Raw genomic sequence first — 15,013 nt, forward strand, 5'->3', positions numbered from 1 at the left:
GCTTAAAATGAACCTGTTGCTATGTAACTGAGCGTAAACAACAGGGGTAAGTAGCGGCATACTGAATTTATCGATAACACCAGCTGGTTTTCTGTATTTTTAAGCGTTTTACGGTGACAAAAACAGCAGTAGTTAGGTTTGGCTTTGGCTAAATTCATTTATTTATTTCTTAGAGAGCCAATGACGGTGTTTGGCAGTATATTCAGAGCAATATCCTCAAATTTGCATACAATGATGTGAAAAAGCATTTACCCCCTCCCTGGTTTCTTAAGTTTTGTTTGTTTTTAATGACATATTTTTCTTTTTTCTTTTTTTATCAGAGTGTAAAGTGATGCCAAGTCTGTCTCCGGTCACAAAACAGCAGCATGAGCTCGGAATATATTATCTCTGAGCCCACGTCGATGGACAAAGAGATCCTGCAGCATGCTGTGCATGAACAGTTTAAACCAGATCACATCCTGCGTTTTCCAGATGCGAGCCAAATCCACTTTAATGAAGTCCAGAAATTAAGACTGGAGTACAAAAGTAAGGGGAAATCATGAAGGTGATGAGGAATGTAGCAATGTTTAGCATGCTGATTTTGTTTGAGTGAGAGGATGCTTTTTTATACATTTTCAGACATCCTGAGGATTGATCACTTATGGGACTTCTCATCTTTGTCCAAACTTGAGTTAAATAACAATGCTATAGAAAAGATCCAGGGACTGGACCATCTGATTAATCTGACGTGGCTTAGTAAGATACAAAGTTTGTTCTTGTTGACCAAATGATGTGTAGGCACTGCCATCTTATATCAGCTCAGAATCTACTGGTAATGATGAGAGTCATTTCGAATGTGTCCCTCAGATCTGTCATTCAACCAGATTGAGAAAATAGAGGGTCTGGAGTGTGTGCAGAAGCTTGAAGTGCTGAATCTATCCAACAACAAAATCTCTGTCATTGAAAATATGGACACACTTGAGAACCTAACTCACTTCTTCATTTCAAACAACCTAATTGGGCAGTTGGATAATGTAAGAAACGTTTCTGCATTTGCCATGCAAGTATGGGGAAACATTCATGTGATACTGTTTAATTAACCTAATGCATTTCAAAGGTGCTCTACCTCAGGAAGTTCAAGAACCTGGCAGCGTTCAACCTGTTTGGAAATCCTTTCCTAAACGAGGGTGATTACAGATTTTTCATCGCTGCCTACTTTCCAAAGCTGATGTTCCTAGACTCCAGAATACTTGACCAGAAGACAGTAAGTGCAAACCCAATCTACATTTTGTTCTGCGCTTACCTTTAAAGTAGCATTTACATACACATTTACAGAGTATGAGTATACCCAAGCCTAGGACATGTATGAGGACAGTGAGACAGTGGTGAGGTGTGCAGAAGGAGTGACACATTAGTTCAAGATGGGGATAGGATTACACCTGAGCCCCTTTTTGTTTGCAGTGGTGATGGACAGGTTGACTACGATGTTTGCAGATGAAAATGGGATCCGTAGTGAGAGTAGCGAGCAGGTGGAAGAGAGTCTGGAGAAATGGAGGTGTGCTAGAGCGAAGAAGGAAGGTCAGCAGAAGCAAAACAGAGTATGTGTGTGAATGAGAGGGAGACAGATGTAACAGTAAAGCTGACTGTACCCAAGCTTGTTTGAAAGTCATCCTCATGTGCATTTATGAATTGCTGGTTGATGCAGAGTAACAAAATTTTATTTCTGTGTACATACAGAGAAAGGAAGCATCTATCAAATATCACTATGTCCTTGAGAAAATGAGACTTGAAGAGCTGGAGCTACACCAGGCTGATGAGGCTCGACAAAGACACGAAGCTGAGCTAAAATTACACCGAGTACTATCTTTTTTTGTGACTCATCTGTTGATTTGTATACATACAGTCTGACACTTATGTTTTCTTTTTTGTTGTTTTTTGTGAAGGATGCCTTTGTGGAGTTCCTTAATGGCTCTTCTCTGTTTAAGACCATGTTTAAAGATGATCCAAAAGCACAAACACTGCACTGTGCACCAGGAGTGGATTCTCTGATTCAAAGATATCTTTTATCATCCTGGTTTCCTGATCCATGCGTGCATTGTTATTATTGTCATAGTACAGGCTAAACCAATCATTCCTTTTGGTTCCTTGACCTTGCACTTACATTTGAGCACCAAATGGGGGAGCTGTGTACACAGTTATTTGAAAGGGGCTTGGCTGAGCACAAACGAAGGGAGACAGAGGTGAAGTCTTTCTTCAGTTGCCAAGAAAAGGCTGTGACAGACTGCCAGGAGAAGGCGTCGCAGATGTTAGCAAAGTTTAATCATGAACACAAAGAGGCAAGCAGGGAGCAATCGCCTTTTCCGTGTGCACAGTGATTTACATGAATGCAGTGACTCAGCATGAGATGATATTTTGTGTTTTCTCCTTTAAAGCGGACAGAAGAGTTGCAGCAGTTATCAGACCCAGAGGTACGCAAAGTCAAGATTGACCACTGCAATGGTGAAATTAACCGGCTCTGTAAAAACCTCATGACACTGGAGTTTCAGCTGGTCAGCGAGATGGAGGTTAGTGTATGCTAGAGTTTGTACACTTGTATAATTTGTAAAATATCTCAATGAAATCTCATGAAATTTCTTATTTTATAAATTATGTTAAAATACTTGATATGTCATGAGACTGTATGTCTGTGTTTCACATTTAATCAAAGTGATGCTGCTTGGTCATTTTAGGAGAAGATCAAAACTTTTGAGAGCAGAATCTCAGACATGGTTAGACACTTCAGTGAAATCGCACAGGGGATATATCCTTTTTTTTTTTTTACAGGAAAATAACAGAACTGCCTCAAAAACATTCTAAAAACACTCATTACTGTATGCTAGTAATTATATAGTCATGAGCACTCCAACTCACTGGTGACCTGTCCCTGCAACCTTAAACTGGATAAGCAGAAGAAAGTGGTTCATCAACTCACCAGAGTGTCGTAGCACAAATGAGGGTTTAATGGGGTTTAATCAAACAGATGTTTTCCTGTGTGAGTGATTTCTTTAACAAAACAATACGTTCTCCCACTGTCGAGATCTTGAAGATGACTATTATCAGAAGATGCAAATAGTTGCTGCTAAAATCTTGCAGACAGTGGCCAGAGACGCCCGGAAGGAGGACTTGCCAGATGATGTTATAATGGTCAGTGTCGTCCTTTATAAGCCAAACTGGTATTACAAAATATATGGTTACAAATATATGGCTGAAAAAAAAACCCCTGCAAGTTTCTGTCTCTGTTCTGGTCTTTGTTAATCTAACAGATAACTGTGCATGAATAGAGGGTGCAGATCATTGCGTGTAGTTTTCAAAGAGTGAAAAAAGAAAAAGAATCAAAGAAAATACAAAAACTGCATTATATTTTTTTCAATTCCAGATCAAGTATAATATATTTCTTCAGGTGAGTTTAAAACATGGTGCGCTAACAGTATCAAGGCCTCATTCTGTCACTCCTATGTTTTATATTTTAGCTGTTTGAAGACAGAGATGCAGTGATAGATGCACTGGCCACAGCCCACAATAACCACCTCCTGAAGATCAATGACCGAGAGACTCAGCTGACTACAGGCATCAGTGCCTGGAAGGAGGCCCTCATTAAGGGGGTAGAGAACTGAAATTACACTAAACAAACGGTCTAATGTAAAGTCGACATATAAATCTTGTACTTACCGTCATTTCTTTATATGTTGCTTCCAAGTAACCAAATCTTTTTGTATTTTTTAAGTGATCTTGAGCAGTAGTTCTGTAGGATTTCCAATAGTGTTTCTTGAGAGAACAGAATCCAAAGAAGAGATTTGAATGTCCTTCAACTATTCCTGAAAACTACGACTAAGAGAGTTCAAACTGTTGAAGAATAAAGGTGGACATAATAAATACTGATTTTCAGGCTCTGCTTTGTTTTCCAGTTGTTTTTTACGCCTTTCAATAAATCACTGCATGCATTTCCCATTTTCTTAGCAAAATATAAAGAAATGAGAGGGGGACTCAAGACCTTTGCACTCTATTTTAATATTTCTTTGATCAAAGACTATTTATTTGTTTGATGGCTTTGTTGCTTTTTACAGATACGAGATGAGGAACTGAAGCGGAACCGCATGAACATCTCAGACATCCACAGATATGTGGATAATTTGAGGGAGCAGCTGGAGGAGTTGATATAGTGGAAACCACTTGGTGGCCTCAAGAACACTTCAAAAACCACTGTCAGTGAATACAGTTGTATTCACAAATGAGGGTTCAAACACTACCGCTAAAAGAGAAAAAAAGATACAGAGCAAGAACCTATACTTGGGGCATGAGCTACTGTGCTGTGAAAAAGTATTTAACCCCTTTCTGATTTCTCTGTTTTGTGTGTGTGTATTTATCACAGTGGCTCTGTGATGTACTTGCACACTCGTTCTGCAAATGAAAGGTTGCTGGTTCAGTTCCAGGCAGAGACACAAATCCCCTTTGGGGGAAGGAAAGGCATCTATACAACCACCTCTGCTCACAACAAAGAAAACTGCAGTTCACTACAAACAAATTCAGATAAGACAACATCAATTGCCCTGAATTTCTCTGTAAAAGATTCATTTATTGGTGAAAAGGCCAAAACGACCAAGGAAAGATAAGCAAAACGGTGGAGAGTAAACAAGGAATCTTAAAATCCAAAAGCCCTTGAAGAAGTGAAAAGTGGAGGTCGTAGGTCAAAGAAATTTAATAGAAAATAAAGAGAAGAAAGTTATAAGTGCAAAGCGGGAAGTGCTGAATGTCAAGAAAGCACAGAAAGGGAAGAAAAGGAGAAAGCAGCAAGCAAAAATACAAAACAACTGTTGGAAGTGCAGAAAGTATTTGAAGAGGAGAAAAAAAAGAAATGATGGCAAAAAAGAAACTTCAAAACACAAAACGGGAAGCGGAAAATCCCAAGAAAGAATTACAGGAAGTCCTTAAAGCGCTTGAAGAGGAGAAAAGTAAAAGGCAGGAGGCAACAAACGAACTGGAGAATGCAAAGAAGGAAGCTGAACAGCTAAAGAAGGAGTTATTGAATGTCCAGAAAACACTTGAGGAAGAAAAGGGGGTAAACAGGAGGCAAGAAATGAGACTGAAAATGTAAAGAAGGCATTGTTAGAAGCTCAAAAAGCACTTAAGAAGGAGAAAAAAATGCAAGAGACAGCAAAGGCAATGCAAAATACAAAGAATGTTGAAAATATAGAGATCAAATTACAGGAAGCCTGGAAAGCATTGGAAGAGGAAAAATGTAAGATAAGATAAACCTTTATTAGTCCCACACGTAGAAAATTTTGGTCAGTGTGCAATGCAGTAATGTATTCACAAGTTTGTTTGTTGATGTTATTTTTTTGTCAGAGACTGTTTGCAAACATCTCTTGCTTTCATCCCCCTGACCCCCACCCCTACCCCTGCCCCATTTCTTTCCACCACCCTACATCATCCACTGATATTCCTGACTTAGGAAACACCCAAGTGGACATTTTTTTTACATAGAACCAAATGTACTGATGAAGACATCACGGCCACAAGCTGCCCCAGACCATCCACACTACCACCACCATGTTTGACTGTTGGCATGAATAAACTAATATATTGGTATAAATCAGAAAGGAGGAAAATAGTTTTTCACAGCACTGTAAATGAGCATTAGTCTAGAAAAGACGGTGGTGTATGTGAATAACGTGTCTTCTTTTTTCCATCATGGATGTTTAACCTGTATTTGTGGACGGTACAGCAAATTATGTTTTTTTGGGAAGCGTTCCTGAGTCCATGCACTGGAATAGCACCTGTGTGTAATGCAGTGATTTTGAGCCTTGTCTCTTAGGCAGAGATTTTCTCTGAATCTTTTGATGATTTTATGTGCTGTAGATGAAGAGATATTTAGTCTTTACAATTGCATGTTATGGAACTGAAATTGTTACACAATTTGTATACACTGTTTTTTTCCAGATTGGTGAGCCGTTGACCATTCTGCTCTTTTGTTTACCTAATTATGTAATTGAACTGCTGTGAATTAACCTTAATTGATCTCAACACTTTCTAAAATATTGTATGATTCTATGTGTGATTTCAGCACTTCAGCACTAAATCATGCAAACGTGAGTTGGTCGCTGTCTGTGTTAAAGTGTATAAATAAAGCTACTGTTAAAAGAAAAAAATCTTGAACTGCGTGAGATTTGAATACAATACCCAGAACAACTTTCGGTGCCTTTTCCAATAAGAATCCAGCTGAAGCAGCCGCGCGCCAGTTCCCAGCCAATCAAATTCAGGGAAGAGGCGTTTGGCAGAAGCGAGTTCTCGGACTAGGTTTTCATTTGAGCGAAGTTTTGGAGCTCTGAGAATTTACGTAGCTGACAGGCCCTCCTGTCTCAGCACCCACTTTTTCTCTCTGCAACTGCGGTGTTCCCGGTGACAAAGCTCATGACGGTTGCTGACGGTGGCACCTTATCGCTCGTCATGCCTGTCCGAGCAGAGTACCGCGGCACCATCCGATCGGCCTGCCCATCCTCGGCCTCTCTCGTCCCCCCTGCCCCGATCAACACCCACCAGCCGGGGGTGGCCACCTCGCTTCTGTACAGCGGCGCACAGTTTCGTGGATACCAGAAGAGTAAAGGCAACTCGTACGACGTTGAGGTGGTCTTGCAGGTAATTTTGTGGTCCTGTATAGTTATATACAAAGTCTGCATATGAGTAGACTCTGTGCATCCATAGTTGCTAACTTGCTATCTTTCCAGATGTTAGCTTCATTAGCTCATTTTTTGTTTTTTGTTGCTTTTCCTACATGTTGAGCAAATTTTGAGCTAGCTTAATGACCTTATGTCTTCTTTTGGAGTTTGAATTTGGGACAACTTGGCTTTAAAAACCGATGTTTCACAGACAAGTTGGCGTTTAACCCCCCCCCCCCCCCCCCCCCCCTCAAAGCTACCTAAATTGCAGTATTAATATAGCAGCTGGTGTTGACACAGCTAATATAATATTTCCCATCTCAGTGAGCTTTCCCACCAACTTACAGACAGTTTTCTTGTTACCATGAAGGATTTTGTGCTCGTCATGTGGAACCATCAGTAAAATATGTGTTCTGTCTTTCTCAGCATGTGACTGTAGAGGACTCGTATTTGTGTGGCTACCTGAAAATCAATGGCCTGACTGAGGTAAGTCTCCCAGCTACATCATGAGTAGTAAGACTGACCTTTATTCTTTTGAAGTCGTTCCACTGACTGGTTTCCACTCGCTTTAAGCAGACTGCAATGTGACAGAGTACATTAGACCAGTGGTTCACAACGTTTCCACTTCAAAAGCAAAAAATCTTAAAAATGTAATCAATCAACTTATGAGTAAAAGAAGAGCCAAGTTTAACTTTAGTTAAATAATGGCCAGCTTGGTTGCATCAACCAACTCCTTTTTTTTTTTTTAAACTTTCCCTAGAACAATCCCATTCATTCAACTTAAGCAAAGTAGATTTGGCTAGATGTGAGGCCTTTAGGGCTAACCACACATGCTTAAGCTCAAGTGTCAGCTGTATACCCATTACATTATGTAACATATGGAAGCAAAAAGGTCAGGGGGATCTTGGGTTAAAGTTCAGCTTTGGCAGAGCGAGTGAAAGATGAGAAGTCAGGTTGTGAGTGAAGGAGTTGTATTAAAGCTCACCTGGTATCCATGAGAAAATTAAAGCAAGGGAGCATTCCTCTTAATGCTGCTTTATTATTTTTATATGTTATACAGTACCATATTTTAAGAAATTGTGAAAGCAGCCAGATGAAAAGGAATAATGCACTACATCTATTCTGCTGATCCTGAAGCTTAAGCCCTGCCCATCAACATGTAAATCACAGGAAATCTGGACATTTGAATAGGCTATTTGCACAGTGCAGGATAAATGCAGTTTTAAAACGAGTACCAAATCACGTTGCGAACAGTCCCGTTTTATCTTTCCCTCCTAATTCATTCTGTGTCTGGCAGGAGTATCCGACTCTAACAACGTTCTTCGCTGGAGAAATGATCAGCCGGAAGAGGCCATTTTTAACTAGAAAGTGGGATGCGGATGAGGATGTGGATAAAAAACACTGGGTAAGTCGTGCTTTTAGTTTTCTTCATCATTGATTTTTAAGTTTTTGGACATGTGTCAGTTTTCTCTAGCTTGGAAAACTGGATACCATGACACAGCTTTTTCTCAAAAGGGCACAGTTAAAGTCGCCACAGCTCCTTATCTAACCAGTTTGAGGGCAGTTTGTGTCCTCATGTCTTTCAGGAAAGCCTTTCCTAATGTTGTGTGTGGAGGTCATTGCTTCGCCATTCCTGATTTTTCAGCTAACAATGGGTGTTAAATAACACCTATTGTGTTATTTAACACTTATACTACTTTATCCCCTACTTTATCTTCTACATGGCAGAAGATAAAGTAGGGGAATCAAACAAAGCCTATTTCACAACAGTTTTGTTTTTTTGTTTTTTGACCTGATATTAAGGAGTATGAGTAGCACAGGTGTTACTAATGATGCAGTGCTTTAATTAATGTGATTGCTGACACCTGTTTACCAACTCTTTTATATCCAAATGGTTACTGTCAGAAGATCTGTTGCAGATGTTGGTATTTATTTCCTGCTCTTCTGTTTTGTCACCAGAGCAAGTTTAAGGCTTTTTGCAAATATGCCAGGAACTTCAACTCTGATGACTTTGACTATGATGCACTGGAAAACAGTGACTATATCTTCATGAGGTGGAAGGTTGGCACTCTGTCATTCATTTTAGCTGTGAAATTAATTTGTGCATGTTCTCAGCTTGGGGTCAGACTTTAACCTCCGCTCTTGTTGTGCATTCAGGAGCAGTTTCTAGTTCCAGACCACACGATCAAAGATATCAGTGGTGCCTCCTTTGCAGGTTTCTACTACATCTGCTTCCAGAAGTCCACAGCCACTATTGAGGGTTACTATTATCATCGGAGCTCAGAGTGGTAATTACTAATCATTAAAACAGTTTTCACACATGCACCTCAGCCGCGTGACTTTGCATCCATGTGTTTGTTGGAATGTTGTGTAAAATTTTGCAAATCGTAAACTTTTATTCACAGTAGTACAAATAAAACGATCAAATGTACAATTTTAAGAAAAATATTAACTCATTTGTAATTTGACGCCAGAAACGCGTCTCAAAAGTTGAGAAAGGGCTGTGTTTACCAATGTGTAGCCTCCTATTTTCTTAATCTTCTATAAACTACCTGGAACAGACAAGTTCAGCTGCTGGGCTTTCGTCTTCATAGAATTGTAGCTGCCCGAGTTGGCTTTGTTGTACGTTTTGTTTCACTATGTGCCAAATGTTTTTAGTTGGTGAAAGGTCTGGACTGCAGGCAGGCAGTTCAGCACCTGGACTCTTCAACTATGAAGCCATGCTGCTGTAATTGATGCAGTATATGGTTTAGCATTGTCTTGCTGAAATATTGAAGGCCTCCTGTGGGGAGAAAAGACTTATGGATGAGAGGATATGTTCTAAAACCCGCATATACCTTTTAGCACTGATCGTTAGGGATGGGTATCGTTTAGGTTTTAGCCGATACCGGTGCCAAATCGGTACTTTTGAAACGGTGCCGGTGCTCAAACCGGTGCTTAAAGAATGGAGAACACAAAATTGGTCCAAAAACCTCTCATGTTCAGCTGTTTTTTGTAAAAAGATAACAATGTTAGCCTTTTCTGCAGCTATGGGGCATATATGGTATCACTCTTGGCTGGAAGCAGTGCTTAAACAATGGAAAAAACACAAACTTTGTCCTAAACCTCTCATGTTTAACTGTTTTCCACTTTTTCTTTGGTCATTTTAGCCTTTTTAGCCAGGGTGAAGGGAGTATCTGCCATCAAACAAGAGGACAGCCGCATGTAGCTATGATGATGTTTGCTAGTTCACCTTACATGCATTAATGTAATAACGTGGTTAGCCTACTCAACGTAAATTAGCTACTCACGCAGAGAAGAACGGCTGCTGCCACCATCATCCGTCATCATTTCTGCTACACTGGCAGGGCTAGGGGCCAGGACTCTCCTCTTCGTGTTTTTGGGGGATGTTGCATAACAGGCAACCCGCCTGCAGTAGATGTGCTCGGTGTGAGGTCTCGCAGCAAGCTATCAAATACGGCGCATTTCTGGGCTTTTAAAAAAAACGCTATGCGTCGCCAGGTGTTTCATCAGATTTGAGGTGTTACCTCCTTTGACAGTATCACAGTATCAGCTTAAAGCACTTGTTGCAGGCTGCTGAGTTTGCATATTTTGCTATGAAGTACAGCCAGACTTTTGACCGCTTCGCCTTGGACATTTTTAATCTGTAGCTCTGCTCTAACAGAACGTACGTACCTGGCCCCGCCTACTATCCTCGGAAACGTAAAATGATTGGCTAGAATCTAAAGTGTATCACAGCTCAGGAAAAAAAAGCACCGAAATAAAGCACCGAAATGTGCGCTGCTTTTCGGTCTGGTTACTACCGTTTATGTCAGAAATGGCACCGGACACCGGTACCCATCCCTACTGATCGTGCTTGTTCCAGATGTACAAGCTGCCAATTATAGGCACTAATGCACTCATATACCAGAGAGATGCTGGCTTGTTAGAGTATTGCCAACAACAAGGTGGTCAATCTCCTTTTTTGTCATAAGGACCAGCTTTCTTATTTTTCAAAAGGTATTTCAATTTCCTTGACCTTCAACACAATCTGAATCTGAATTAGAGAAGCAGAAACAAATGAATTGATGATTTTTAGTCTTGTGTGCTGATTTCTTCAGATTCTCAGTCTTTGATATGATACTGTAAATCAGATATTCAGTCTTCACAATTCTGTGTTATGAAACGTTTTTCTGAATTTGTTCAATAGTTTCTAGATGCGGTTTCCTGTCGATTGCTAAGCTCCAACCATCCTTGCTTCTGGGAAACTTTGCCTCTCTTAGATGAACTTTTCAGACATGTTGTTACATCAACTTCAAAATGAGTTAAAGTATTTAAGTGTTACACTTGTGCAGTTCAAACATTTTGTTCTGAAATTTACAAATCACTGTTTTTATTCATTTGTACAAGTTTTTTGGTATTGGGATTGTAAAGGGGAAGAGTAGCAGTGGTAATAAATGCTTTGCTACTGAAAATAAGCCAGGACTATATGGTGGCTATAATAGCAGAAAAATATAAATTGGGAGGTGGTGCAAAGTGGGAATAAATTGGAACAGTATCAGGGTTATTATGTATCACTAGAGGGAGTCATCCCAATTTGAATAGGTGTACTCACACAACATTGATATAATTCCTGAAGGTAATAATATTTCCTCATGTTTCCTTAAGTTTTAAATTGCTTTCAACAGTCCTTTGTATTCTTTTCTATAACTTGTTATGGCCTCATATTGCTGTCATTTCACTCATGTTACTGCCTGAAAGCATTGTAAAACCTGCACAAGTTGTAATGTTTCTAATCTCTCTGTGTGAAGCACATTTACTGTACTTAGAATTAAATGTGCTATATAAATAAAAATTGCCATTTGTACTATTAACTCAGTCAGCCGAAGGACTGATGGGCTTATTCCATCCCAAGGCATCAGTCACCCACAATTGACAAAAATGACTCCTCCTCCTACAGGTTTAGAAAGAATTTAGTCAAACATGCAGACAATGATCACTGCATGATTCTTTACCCAAACCATGCTTGATGTTTAGGGCATAGCTGCCATTTTACAGGCGAAATTCTTAAACGCTGATACATTGTGGTATAATGTGCACAATGTTTGGCTTAATTATTGCAGCAGATGAGATCCTATCAGGAATGTTTCCAGAAGTGTCTCTCTCTTTGCCAGTTTACTTTTTCAAATTAAAACTGAATCTGCGCCATTTGCAAAAACTTTGTTTTCTGAGTCTTAAAGTACCCAAGTAGCGCCGGTTACTTTAAGTTTGCAGTTTTTCACATGAACACATGTCTCATGATTGGTTTTGTTTTTCCAACTTATTTCCTGCAGGTACCAGTCTTTAAGCCTGAACCATATTCGAGAGCACAGTATGCCTATTTATGAATTTCGGTGACGTGGCTGCGCAGGGATGTGGAGTGACAAAAGAAGGTTCATGCTGCCCTGTGCTTAAACGGGATGGAGAATCCTTTAATGCCAAGAATGGAGGTGACCCATTTTCCTCACTGGCAAGGAAAAACACAGCTGGTCAGACACTCTTCTGCTGGACTGCTAGAAAGAAGGCACAGATGAAGAACCATAAGGAAGATCTGTGAGACGTGGAATTTTCTCACAGTTGCTGCGGCAGATTGAAATTTGTTTTCTGGTTTTGTTTGTTTTTCCTGCACTTGTAAAAAAAAAAAAAAAAAAAAATTCCTCAGTAGTTCAAAACAGATTTCCTCCATTTGTTTCTGTTAAGACAAAGTGTTGCTTTTAAGAGTTGGGGAAAAAAAGAGTAAAGCTTAATATATTTATCTTATTTGAAAGATACAAAATCTTTGAGGACCTGTGATGATTAACGAGTTAGACGCGCAACAAGCAGAGATGCATGAGAGCTTTTATGCAGGTTCTATATGATCAGGGATGGTATGCTGCTGTAATGTTCAGGCAATATGTATTTTAGTAATCCTGATATGGATGAGCTGGAAATGAGTGAAAACCTTGTTTGTAAAAAGCTGCAGCTTTTTGAAAAATCATCTCAACTTTGTAAAGTGTTTATCTATGCAAGCCAAAGATTAATAATGGGTCGAATTTCTTACACCACTTAATTTTAGTTTTTATTTTAATTTTCAGATCACTTCTGTTTAAGGGAGATTTATTTATTTTAAATCAGGAGTAAAATGTAGGGGGGGGGGGTTAATTATACTAACCATCAACCTGAAGCACAGCAACTGTAACCAGTGACTCATAATCTAGTTGAGATTGAAAGTTTTTTGGGGGGTTTGTGCCAAGTAAAATATTTCTGGGAAGAGTTTGGAAAACTTCAGATTGAACACAAGAAAATGAACGCAGAGCTCTGACTGCAGTGTAACAAATTGGAGAATCAAATAATGTGTTGCTGTAATGTTTAAAAGCACCTGTGTGTGGTTGTGAAAGCTTGATGGAAAAAGAATAAAACCACCTTTGATGCTTTAGGAAAAACCTGCTGCCTTACAATTTTAACTGTAAAGCTCCTGTTGTTTTTAAGATGGGTGACTAGTTTAATGTTGCTTTATTTGAAATCATGAACATTTAATAATATGAGAGAAACTGTGTGTTATCTGGCTAAGCTAAAGGTCAGACCTCGGGTATAAGTTGATGTGCGAATGCTATTCACACTACAGTCTTTTAACTCAAGCGAGGAGATCGCAGATATTACTATCCTAATGACTCTTGTTACATGATTAACAAAAAACTGTAAAATGTGCAATGTAGAAGAAATGTTTATTTTGGAGTCTGTAATTAAGTTTTATGAAAGATGGTGTATTCTAACTCTGCTGTGAGGAGAAATAAATAACTTTGATACATGTTTGTATGGTTGGCTGCTCTTTAAAGAGTGTTTTATAATAACAGCAATTACTTGGTACATTCTGAATCACATGTAACAGCAGCTAGCAGTAGCTGACCACACAAACCAAACTGCTTTTCTCTTGTGACCATCTCAGCCGATATCAATACTGTTGTTTAGCTGTTTGGGCAATAGTCCCACTTTGTAGTCCCTCTAACATGCTGGAAGTGCTGAAAAGTCAAAGTTAGCCATTGTTTGAGTCTCACCTCTGTTTCAGCCTGAACTGAATGAGGAAGTAGTCACTAATGCTAACTCTGTATCACAGTGACCATGAGAAAGCTATTTATCAAGACTTGGTCAAATAAAAGAGTTTTGCATTGTTAAACATTTCACTGGTTTGATCTTCCTTTAGTGTTAAATGCTAAGAGAAAATAAAATATATCTATGTTGAGCTGCTTCAGCTTTTATTTTATTTAATTTTTTTTAAACAACATTTAACCGAATGAAATGGGCAGAGACTAAATGAATATTTTTGCTTTGGGGGTTATCCGCAGGCTGCTGATGACAGTCAAAGAACATAAAAGTCTAGAAAGAAAACAAAAATTGTCACCACGTTGGCCTACGTGCCACAGATCAAAATTCCTCAGAAGACAGGAAGAAATATTTACGGCCCACAGAAGGAAAGAGATGCCATTTCCCCCCCCACTAACTTCCTCATCTGGCTTTAACAATGGTGGTTTCTTTCTTAAGAAATTAGTTATGAGTAGTTGTTTGCAGCAATACTTTATGGTCTTTGGTTTTAGACCAACAGCAGGAAATCCAATAATTACTCACACAAAAAAAAACACTTTCATAGGCGTGCATAATAAATCCATATTTATATATCAGAATCAAAGCTGTATGGATTTAAAAGAAGTGGTGCTCTATATTGTCAGGTATTTTTGTAAATTAATAAAATAAACTAGCAACGCTACCATTACAAACACTAGTTGTTCTTTTCATTACACCACATGTGTCATTTGTGCTACTTCATTATCTTCATGATCATGCAAATTGATCCTCTAATATATAAAAAATATTTTTGATCATTTCTGTGTTTAATTTATTCTACTTTTTTTCTTCTTGTAAAAGAAAAGTGCTACACAGAACGAAACATCACACAACATATTATCAAACAAAATTAACATTAAGCTTTACATTTGGATTAGACAAAGTCTCCAGGAAATGAATGTAAATCACTGTCATGGAAATACAACTGTGTGTGTGTGTGTGTGTGTGTGTGTGTGTGTGTGTGTGTGTGTGTGTGTGTGTGTGTGTGTGTGTGTGTGTGTGTGTGCTCTTGCTGATCTCACACACAGCAGCACTGGATGTTTATGGAAACTCGTTGAGGACTTGGGAAACTGGACCCTCAGTGCATTATACATCAACCTTCTTCTATTACACACACACACACGTATACTGACATAACCACACACTTGCAGTCCCATCTGTTTGTTACACACACACACATGCACACACACCTTTTATACACTTAAATGGTTTTGGGATGACTGCTC

At 39.1% G+C, this 15,013-nt stretch overlaps 2 protein-coding genes across 2 annotated transcripts; both read left to right on the forward strand.

Moving 5' to 3' along the window:
- Window positions 1-31: 31 nt before the first annotated feature.
- Window positions 32-4,930, forward strand: drc3 (dynein regulatory complex subunit 3). Its single transcript, XM_076883133.1, has 13 exons — window positions 32-46; window positions 321-525; window positions 619-735; window positions 847-1,013; window positions 1,097-1,243; window positions 1,717-1,836; window positions 1,923-2,035; window positions 2,141-2,315; window positions 2,412-2,543; window positions 2,709-2,779; window positions 3,039-3,162; window positions 3,489-3,620; window positions 4,083-4,930. The coding sequence occupies exons 2-13, from the start codon at window positions 366-368 to the stop codon at window positions 4,176-4,178; spliced, it is 1,554 nt and encodes a 517-aa protein (XP_076739248.1). The 5' UTR covers window positions 32-46; window positions 321-365; the 3' UTR covers window positions 4,179-4,930.
- A 1,311-nt stretch (window positions 4,931-6,241) lies between these two features.
- On the forward strand, window positions 6,242-13,847 carry gid4 (GID complex subunit 4 homolog). Its single transcript, XM_014410467.3, has 6 exons — window positions 6,242-6,651; window positions 7,098-7,157; window positions 7,969-8,076; window positions 8,631-8,732; window positions 8,829-8,959; window positions 11,984-13,847. The coding sequence occupies exons 1-6, from the start codon at window positions 6,427-6,429 to the stop codon at window positions 12,045-12,047; spliced, it is 690 nt and encodes a 229-aa protein (XP_014265953.1). The 5' UTR covers window positions 6,242-6,426; the 3' UTR covers window positions 12,048-13,847.
- Window positions 13,848-15,013: the final 1,166 nt, after the last annotated feature.

Source organism: Maylandia zebra, linkage group LG4 (assembly GCF_041146795.1).
Source record: "Maylandia zebra isolate NMK-2024a linkage group LG4, Mzebra_GT3a, whole genome shotgun sequence".
Classification (NCBI taxonomy): Eukaryota; Metazoa; Chordata; class Actinopteri; order Cichliformes; family Cichlidae; genus Maylandia; species Maylandia zebra.

What these genes read in the sequence shown, in the direction of transcription:
- gid4 (XM_014410467.3), top strand. Translation starts at nt 6,427, where the DNA reads ATGACGGTTGCTGACGGTGGCACCTTATCGCTCGTCATGCCTGTCCGA. An exon ending in ACGTTGAGGTGGTCTTGCAG is followed by an intron (nt 6,652 to 7,097) that starts GTAATTTTGTGG and finishes TGTCTTTCTCAG; the next exon opens with CATGTGACTGTAGAGGACTC. An exon ending in ATGTGGATAAAAAACACTGG is followed by an intron (nt 8,077 to 8,630) that starts GTAAGTCGTGCT and finishes TTTTGTCACCAG; the next exon opens with AGCAAGTTTAAGGCTTTTTG.
- drc3 (XM_076883133.1), top strand. Translation starts at nt 366, where the DNA reads ATGAGCTCGGAATATATTATCTCTGAGCCCACGTCGATGGACAAAGAG. An exon ending in GATTAATCTGACGTGGCTTA is followed by an intron (nt 736 to 846) that starts GTAAGATACAAA and finishes TGTGTCCCTCAG; the next exon opens with ATCTGTCATTCAACCAGATT. An exon ending in GAATACTTGACCAGAAGACA is followed by an intron (nt 1,244 to 1,716) that starts GTAAGTGCAAAC and finishes GTGTACATACAG; the next exon opens with AGAAAGGAAGCATCTATCAA.